The sequence below is a fragment of the Pteropus medius genome, unplaced genomic scaffold (assembly GCF_902729225.1).
Source record: "Pteropus medius unplaced genomic scaffold, Ma_sr-lr_union100, whole genome shotgun sequence".
In the NCBI taxonomy this organism is placed as follows: Eukaryota; Metazoa; Chordata; class Mammalia; order Chiroptera; family Pteropodidae; genus Pteropus; species Pteropus medius.
The window spans coordinates 13,648,362-13,657,627 of NW_024349799.1; the positions used below are offsets into that span (position 1 = coordinate 13,648,362).

Sequence of the window (9,266 nt, forward strand, 5' to 3'; positions counted from 1 at the left end):
CAGAAGCTGGAGGGTTTTGTCTTCCCTCACCCCCACCCATACAGGAGATACATTTTGAGCACTTAGTAAAAGATTTAATTTCCTCTTAGAGTCAAGGCCACAACAGAGGGCTGGGGGCAGTGTGAGTGTGAGCTGAGTGTGTGTGTGTGTGTGTGTGTGTGTGTGTGTGTGTGTGTGAGTGTGTGTGTGTGTGTGTGTGTACCTGCTTCCTCAGGCCAGTTCTCCCGTTTGCTCTCAGGTGGGCGAAGCGGGCAGCGAGGAAGCCGCCCTCTCCCCTGCGGGTGGGAAGAAGGAAGAGAGCCCTCTGCTGGGTGTAACCAGTGGGTCCAGCTCTACAGCCAACGGGTTGTGTATGTCTGTAGAACTGGGGTGACACCCTACCAGCATACCATTCAGGGTAGTGGAGTCAAGTGAGCTGATTAGAGGGGAGAAGCCTTGTAATTTTCCTCAGTCATTTTTGGGACACCTGTCGGAACGCTGCTACCCCTTTGAGGTCAATCCCAAATTCCCCAATATCTCCAAGCATTGAGCTAATACTAAGCATTTCCCCTGCCCTGGGCGGGGGACAAAGGGGACACCGCCTCACCAAGCAGCACCATTGCTGAGGCCCCATCACCCCGGGCCACCCAAGGCCAGCTCCTGCTGAGTCGTGGACGAGGCACGCAGACCTGCCGGCGCCAGACAGATGCAAGGCTCCATTTGTCTTAGGCCTCCTGTGAGGGAGGGAGTTCCCTTCCCAGTCCCGCTCCCGGCCCCAGCCCAGAGAGACCCGGTCTGTTCAAGACCAAAAGCCGGGGCGGGCCTTCCAGGCTCTGAGCCTTTACACTAGTCTGTGCCATCCACCAGCTCGCACAGCATGTTCTCCAGGGCCGTGATGCGCTGCTCTTGGGCCTGCACGTGCTCGCGAAGCGCCTTGATTTCCTCCAGCAGCGTCTCAAGGGTGTGCTGCTGCTGGGATGTGGAGGACAGAAGAAGCTGTGTTGGGTGGAAGGGGAGGGTGTAGACTGGGCTAGGGTGGAGCTGGGTCGGATCTTACCGACAAGGGGGAGTCACTGGCCGACTGGCTGCGGCGGGGTCCGGTGGGTGGACGTGCGTCCAGGATGTTGCGCTTGGTGACCCGGAGCTCGCGGTGCTTGGGGGGCACGTAACCATCCCTCAGCGAGATGAGCACGGGTTCTGCGTCCTGGCCCGATAGCCATTCGTCTGCCTCTAGGGCCGGCTCGGGGCCAGGCGTATCTGGGTATAGGTCGTCCTGGAACAAATCTGACTGAGGGGTTTGGGGGGACAGAACAATCATTAAGCAGGGTTCTGGGCCTGCTCTGCTCCCTTCAGCCTCAGAGCCCTTCCAGCCCCTCTCCCAGGCCCTCACCTTGCGGGGCACAGTCATGATGATGGGTTCACACTTTCTTTCATGCAACTTGTAGAACCTATAAGGGAGTGGGGTTCAGCATCTCTGCAGTCTCTCGCCTGGGACCAAGGGCTTAGAGGCTAACACTTGCTGAGCACCTACTATGCATTACACTTTAAACACATTGTTGGCCTAACTGGTAAAACACCCCTGATGGGGTGTTTATCATTTTACAGATGAAGAAACTGAAGTTCAGAGAACGTCAAACTAGTTAGCGCTAGGGCTGGCACTGGAAACGAGCCTGTTTGACTCCTCCCTAACCCACTCTTCACCAAAGATTACATTACTGGGGAAGCCCCTGTGTCTTCTCCGATGGGAAGTGGGGACTGAGACAGGCAAGCTGGAAGGGCAAAGGCTGCTGACCGGGCGATCTCACACTTGCTGACATCCAGTCCCCGCTTGGGCATGAAACCCATGCCCCTCTGCGGCTCCTTGCTGCTAAACGTGTTCAGGTAGTGCACGAAAGGTGGTTCGTCGGTAATCTCAAAGTACCGAATGCTGCTGTCGCCCTGCAAAACCAGTTGGTTCAGAAATGCAACTGGAAGGTGCCCTCCACATCTCCTTCCAGCCCCCTTTTCTCCCCTCCGAGCCACAAGCACCTTGCCGCATAAGTAGATGATGCTGGAGTCAGGATCGTAGAAGGGCAGTAGGACCCCATTGCTTGTGTCCATCTCCTGCAGTGCCACTGGCTCCTCGAAGTTGTTCTGCCCGAGCACAGGAGGCGTGACCAGCCCTATCGTGCCTTCTGTGCCGCTTCTGAACCCTTGAAGCTCCTTACACTTCTTGCCCGCCCCAAACTGCCATGCGTTTCCACCGCAGCTCTGGTGAACTTAGCGGCAAGCCCCTCCCATGGACACATTACCCCCAGTCCCCGCTCCTGTACATATGCCCCTCCGCGCCGCTGCATGCAGTCACTGCAAACCACCCCCAGGGACTCGGCATCACCAGGTGGGGGCGCCAGCGAGGGCTCCTTCAGGCGATGCGGCAAAACTGGGCAGTGGGGTGTGGAGACAGTAGGCGCTGCAAAGATGGCAGCCGCTCCTAGCCCTGTCCAGGTGAGCATGCCCTGTGGGTAGAGGGCGCCTGGTCCCTCTCCCGTGATGCCAGTCCCTGGGGCACAAACCCCAAGCTTCCAGCTGCGTTACCGGGTCCCACAGGCCCAGCTCTCGCTGGCTCATGCGGGTGAAGCCCGTGGTGAAGATATGACCCTGACGCGTGAAGACGGCCCGCATGGGCCTCATTCCCTCGTGGGCTGCAAACCTCTCCTGGGGGTGAGGTGGGGGGAGACAGGGAGAGGCGTCACCCAGCTTCCTACCTTGGGGAGCCTAGAGGGGCGAGCAACCAGCTTGCAGACTTGGGTGTAGAGGACAGGGGCTGGGAGGTGAGACGGAGGGTGGGTGAGGCGGGGTGGGGGGCAACGGAGACAAAGGGGCCTGCTCAGCCTCAGGACCCTGAATGGCCCCGGGCCTGGGGAGGGTCTCGGCTCAGAGAAAGTGGAAGGCTCGCCTCCCAGCAGATGCCCAGCCCTTAAGCGCTTTCAGAGGCTCATCCCTAGAGTAGGAGATGTTTACTGGCTCCCCGGGGACTCAGTGAGGCTGTTCCCAGGTGAGAGCTCCCTGCTCCACTTCAGCTTTCTTGAGTACTGGCTACGGCCTGAGAGGGTGCTCCAGGCTGACCCAGCGAAGGAGCGCGTGCTGGCGCCCGGCGCGGCCTGGCCTACCGGGTCCCAGAGCGCGAGTTGCCGCTCACTCATCCTGCTGAAGCCGGTGCTGAGTAGCTTCCCGTCTGCGGTGAAGACGGCCCGCAGCGGGCGGGCGCCCTCGTGAGGCCGGGCTCGCTCCTGCTCGCGGGGTTAGTGAGTTAGAGCGCCCGCCAGCCCGCCCCCGCCGGCCAAGCGCACTCGGTGCAGATTTTGCACGTGCCGCGCGCGCCCCGTGTTAGACTGGTAAGGCACGTGCTACCGCCCTCCCAGGGCACTCTGCTGGGACCAGCAACGCGAAGGTTGCCCCTTCTCTCCCATCCAGCGGGTCAACTACGGTAGGAAGGAGTCTGCCTGCCAGCCAACGTCAGGCCCCAGACCCCAGAGGACGGCTCTGGGTGCCAGCTGATAGGTGAGGGGCCCAGGTTTCATGCAGGTTCTGGTGGGAGGATAGTTTGCAGCTTCTCCTCTTCTCAATCACAAATCGAGGAGCCCTCCTCTGAGCTCCTAAGAGAGGAATGGGGAAGGGAGGGAAGAGTGGGGCAGATAACTGCAGTCTGGGGGCTTACTTGAGGCAGGGAGCTGTTTGCAGACATGGTGGGCTGGGGTCTAGGAGTGGGAGCACTGGTCTCTAGGGTTGGGGTGGGGGAGGTAAGAGCTGGGACCAGGGGCTCAGACGGTTTTAAGTATAGGGGCCTGACCACTGGTCCTTAGGGTATGGGCTGGGGAATGGCCCGGCCAGGCACTCACCGCCACCACCTGGCCCTTGCGGGGGTCGATAATGCGCAGGGTCTTGTCCTTGCAGGTGGTGACTAGGAGGCTACCATTGCTGTTCCAGCACACGCTGTGGATGATGTCCGGGTGCATGTCCTCCAGACTCAGGAGCACCTCTCCAGTGCCCACATTCCAGATGATGATCACGTTGTCACCACCTGCCCAGAATGGACAAGCACTATCACTTGGGCCCTGCCTCTACCACCCCTGCCCCCAGATCTACAGTAAAGACTCCTTCCTAGGCCTCCAGACCTGCACTAAGCAGAACATTCCGGGCAGTGGGGTGCCAGGAGAGGATGCCCACACGCTTGGAGTGGCCTTCAAGTGTGATGATGGGTTCTGTAATGTTGCGCATAGGGGTATAGTCTGGAATTTGCCACACCTGGGTAGGAGGAAAAGGCAGAGGGTGGGTGGGATGAAAAGTCACTTTGTCCCTCTGTTCTTCCCTTAATTCCCCCTGCCCCACCCCTCCAACCCTACTGGCTTTCTTGAGTGGGATCAAATGCAGAACAAGATGTGATGGTGCCTGCCTAGGGCAAAAGAAGCTGGGAGGGAGCACTGCCAGCTCTTCAGAGATCTCTCTATTCACCATGGCAGGGAGACTTCAGAACACTGCCCCCTGCTCTTCAGGCCCCAAGTTGGCCATGGCTATAATTAGTCCTAAGCAGTGCATCCTGGGAGGGGGTGGGCAGGTAGCTAAAAATAGCCTGGGAGCTGGGCATGGCAGGGCCCTGGGACCCAGCACCTCCCTTACCACCTTCCTAGCACAGGTAAGGCAGCCCTCCCTGCCCGCTGCCCAGTGCCCAGCAGCGTCCAACTGGCTCCTACCATGACGGTGGTGTCATCTGAGGCACTGGCGATGACATTGTCATTGTGCGGGCACCAGTCGATGTCCAGCACAGGGGCAGTGTGCCCAGTGACCAGTGGGTAGTTCTTATCCACTCGCCCTGTCTGGAGGAGTCAGAGAAGAAGATGTGGGACCACTTTCCTGTGTGTTTTTTGGGGGTGGGCAGGGGACCTGTTTACATCTCAATTCTCTATCATCTATTTTCTCTTTGCGGATCCCTCTCTGAACCTCCAACCCCATCCAGCCTACTTCCTGTACTTCATTGAAGGCAGACAGTTGAAGTCATTTAATATAGGGGAATCAGATACAGAGAGGTCATATGACTTAATCAAGGACACACAACAAGAAACTGGTAGAGTCAAGACTTGAACTTTCAGTTTAGTGCTTTTCCAAAACACCTACTTGGAGGAGGCTGTTCTTGAGCCTGTTCCCCCAGTTGGGATGTCTATGGGAAGCCCTTGGAGGAAGAGGTCAAGGTGAGATAATACATATAGTGCAGTGCCTGACAGCCCTTTCCTAGCCACCCTTGGCAGATCTCATTGGTTTTACCTTGCAACCACAAGCAGTGGGCACTCTTGATACTTGCTATCCCCCAACCTGAGCTGGGGCCCATCTATTTTGGTCTTTATGGGCTGTTTGTGGGGGGCTCTGAGGCCTTCGCAGGGGCTGGCACTGGCCTAGACCAGGCAATAGGGGAGAGGGGTGGCTGTGTGGCATTAGAATGACAGTTGTACCAGGGGAGGAGGCAGCTTCAGCTGAAATTTGAGCCCTGGGGATGGTGTCCTTGGATGGTGTCTGCATTGTCCTGGAGTGAGTCATTGGCTATTGTCAGGCCTCTTTCTGACCCTGCCACCTGTGGGGCCTCCCCTAATAAGGTGTAGGTGCAGAATCCAGGTCAAGGTCACGCCTTGGGATGGCCATCCTTGGGGGTGGAGATGGCTGAGGGGCTTGAGACTACTCAGCAAAGGTGGTGGTCATGGCCTGGCTCCCATCCCTGGGGTAGGGAGGGCTCTGGCCTTATGTATTGTATCCCCCTGTCCTTAGCTCTCATTCTACCTCACTGCAAGAACCGGAGTGGGGAGGTGACCAGGGACTCTGGATAGAGCCTGCCCCTGTCCTCAGTGTGCTGCTCTGGGGTATGATTTAATTAAACAGTCACCCCGGGCTGGGGAAAAAGATCCCCATACCCAAAAAATGAGGGGGTGTGGCATTAGGAGAGATAGGAAGAGAATCTGGCCAGGCCCTGGCTCCACTGCTTCCCAGCTATCTCCAGCACCTCCTCCTGGTCCCTGCTGGGAAAGGGTGCTGGACTGTGAGTGGGTGCAGGCCACTGTGATGTTGCTGCTCTGGGAAGGGTGAGGGAGCCTCCCAACATGTCCCTGAAGGCTTGGGGAACAGCCAACCCATACAAACTGCCCTCCTGATTGAGTAAGGGAACTAGGTGAGAACAGAGGCTGCTGTCAGGAGTCTCCAGGGGCCAGCCACAGCAAGTGTCCTCCCACCTGCTTCCTTCCCCTCATCCCTCACCTTGGCCAGAGGCAGGACGATGAAAGCACCTCCGCCTCCAGCCTCCACAATAATGGCCAGGAATTTGGGGTTGACGGCACAGAAGGAGCTGTCCCATGTGACCTTGGACACACGGATGTCCTCGTAGGCCTGATCAGCCTTTGCCACCTGCCCAAACACATGGCGGAACTTGCTCTGCCGAACCACGCGCCGGCTCATGGCTGGGGGCAGAGATGGAGGATCTCAGTGCCCAGAAATGCCTTTGGTCCTTAGTCCTGTGAGCTGTGGGAGGGAGGAAGAGTATGTGGGCGGGATGGCAAGTGAGAAGGGTCTCTGGCCAGGAGTTGGGTATAAGTTAATAAAGAGTCTGGTCCTAGAAGCAGGGAGCTTTCTTCAAGGTGATTAAGGTATGGGAAAGTTCTTTGCCACCTATAAAGTGCTACTTAATGCAAGGAGCAAGAATTTGGGGCCTGACTTCCCCTTAGAGACACAGACTGGGGGGGTGGTGTGCAATGGAGCCCGACTGGACTCAAAAGCTTCCTGGACGTTGAAGTGGTTTGGGGAGGAGCCTCAATGCCAGGCTGCCCTCCCACTGCCAGCCTTGGATGAGCATCTTTTTCACAGAAGTAGTTTATCTCCCAGATATCAGAGGCCTGGGCCCTGGGGTCTTGGCCCAAGACCAGCTATGGGGCTAGGACAGCAGCCCTCCAAGATCGTAAACTCTGCATCTCTGGCATAGTTCAGGTAGATGGGTCTTTGCCTTTTTCTAAAAATTTGCCAAGGAGAAATTCCTTCTGTCAGCTAACTTGAGTTCTTCCTGCTGTTTTCATTGATTTCCTCTCATGTTATTGTGGGGATATAGGGTAAGGTGGATCTCTCCTCCTTCCACTCCCTTCTGCACTAACTTCTCCAAAAGGCCCTAACCATGGTCTTCTGACTTTTGACCACCGTACTTTAGATCTCGCTACTCCTCTGGGACCTGTCTCCTACTAACACTCCTGGGGGTGGGGTTCTTCACCCCTGGGGCCAGATTTGCTGGAGTGGGGAGAGTGAGGTGCCTTTTCTCCAGCCAGGGCCTGCCCTACCTCTTCCCCAGGGGCACTGCAGAGCTCTTCCTAAGCCCAGCCACTAACTCCTGCCCCTCCCCAGCCCCGGGCATCCCTGTGCCCTTCAGGACGCTTCTGCAGCCCCAGGCTTGAGGCCTGGCCTTCCCACACCCTCCTCCGGCCTCCTGCCCCGGCACTGCGTTCTTGTGAGACGAGGTGTCTGCGAGGGCCGACGTCCATCCAAATATAAACACCAAGTCTGCCCCGCCCGGGACCGAATTTGGCGGCCGGGGGGAGGGGGCGCGGACCTGTGCCCCCTCCAGCGACACCCCGCCCGTTCCGCTGTCTGCGGTGGCGGCGTGGTGGGGGGTACCTGGTCCTGAGCTGGCCGAGAGGCGCTCACGCTGCGATTCCTCTGCGGAGGGGGCTGGGGGCGCGCTGGGGCTGAGAGGGGCGTCAGGGCGCCGGAACCGCCTCTCCGGGTGTCCGCGGCGTCTGGGGCCCGGGTGTTCGGCTGCGAGCTCCGGCCGCTACTCGGGGCTCTCGGGGCCGGGCGCCGCTGCAGTCCCAGCTGCTGCTGCCATCAACCTGCGGAGGCGGGGCCCAGCCAGGGGGCGGAGCCAGAGTTGCTCCGCTCCCTCCAGCGGCGGGAAAGTTGAGCGCTGCGGGATTTGCACGGCCGAAAAGCGTCAAAAGTAATTGTGCGTGTGCACGCTTCTTTCTCGCCCTCGATGCCACGCGGGTGGCCTGGAGAGGTCCAGGTTCCCAGACCCAGAGCTGGGCGCTAAGAGAGGGGGGCCGATGAGGGGGCGTGCTCCTCTTAGAGCCGGCAGCAGCGCAAGATCAGGTGCTTTCGCGCTGCATTCCTGCTGTAATCGCACTCCCAATTTAGCTCAACCCAGCAGGCTGGGCCAGGGCTGGAAAAAGCATTTCCAGACCCCCTTGGGGAGAGGTCACGGAAGATGCGCTGGGGGAGAAAAGTGAACCCACCTTGACCCTCTGGTATAGGTCTTTGGCCAAATTTTAGACGTCCAGCCCGACCCCTAGGGTATTCTGGGCCCTGTTTGAATTGGTGCCCGATTCTGTTTCAGAGAAGACCCCGCCTCTTCCCACCTCCCTCAGGAACCACCGCTCTGAGTATTGACCAAAGTTGAGATGAAAAGAAACCGGATCAAAATACAGCCAACGAAGAACAACTCGTCCCTGTAGCTGCAGTCTACTCAGCATCCATCCCTGCCTGGATCTCTTCCTTTGGATCATAAGGCCTTGGAGGGCAGCATGGGGCCAGTTACTACTTCTCACTCTCCAGGGCATAGCCGGGAATCAATGGAACACAGCTTTCTGGAGGGCAGGGATCAGCATTGGGGTAAAGGGGAGGAAAGGTGGTGAGAACCTGGAAAGCACTCACCCACAAAGCTTTCTCAGGAAGAGTCCCAGTATGCAGTGGCTTATAGGGGAACAGAATCAGAAGCTGTTACAGGTGCTCCAGAAATAATTCATGGCATGGGGGGCCATAAGGGTGGATCTTCTACCTAAAGATTCCAGGCTCATGATTAGGAGGAAAAGAATGAGTGATTCAGTTGCTCCTTAGGAACAACAGCTCATACTTATGTGCCAAGCACTGTCCTAAGGGCTTCACGCGTATTAATTGCATTCTGATAACAGCCTTTTGAGATGGGTATTATTAGTATCCCTATTTTACAGATGAGTCAACTGAAGCACAAGAGGTTGAGTAGTTCACCCATCACTCAACTGGTAGTTGGTACAGCTGAAATTCTTACCCAAGTGGTCTGGTGTCTGGGCCTGTTTTTCAGCACCATGCATTTCTGCCTCTTCTTGAAGGACAGTGACATTTTATCCCACAAGTGCTGATACTGAGAGTTTCTTTCACTTTGCGGCATAGAGGAAAGGAAGCCTGGGCTAATGAGAAAACAGGGGTTCCAGCCCTGGCTCAATCACCCTGTTTATGCAGCTCTCTGAGCTGTC

General features: G+C 57.5%; 1 protein-coding gene across 5 annotated transcripts; it reads right to left on the minus strand.

Annotated features, from left to right (window-relative positions):
• Positions 1-52: 52 nt before the first annotated feature.
• CORO6 (coronin 6) lies at positions 53-7,870 on the minus strand. 5 transcript variants are annotated; one of them, XM_039886192.1, is made up of 11 exons: positions 7,654-7,870; positions 6,256-6,516; positions 4,710-4,832; positions 4,134-4,263; positions 3,858-4,039; positions 2,554-2,673; positions 2,008-2,112; positions 1,772-1,917; positions 1,370-1,427; positions 1,037-1,267; positions 53-948 (listed from the first exon to the last, which is right to left on the minus strand). In XM_039886192.1, exons 2-11 carry the CDS (start codon positions 6,451-6,453, stop codon positions 826-828), a joined length of 1,416 nt encoding a protein of 471 aa, XP_039742126.1. In that variant the 5' UTR covers positions 6,454-6,516; positions 7,654-7,870; the 3' UTR covers positions 53-825. The 5 variants fall into 5 exon arrangements, with proteins under 5 accessions (XP_039742126.1, XP_039742125.1, XP_039742129.1 ...); XM_039886191.1 differs by having other exon boundaries at positions 53-951; XM_039886195.1 differs by lacking the exon at positions 2,554-2,673 and having other exon boundaries at positions 7,654-7,793.
• Between the last annotated feature and the right edge of the window lie 1,396 nt (positions 7,871-9,266).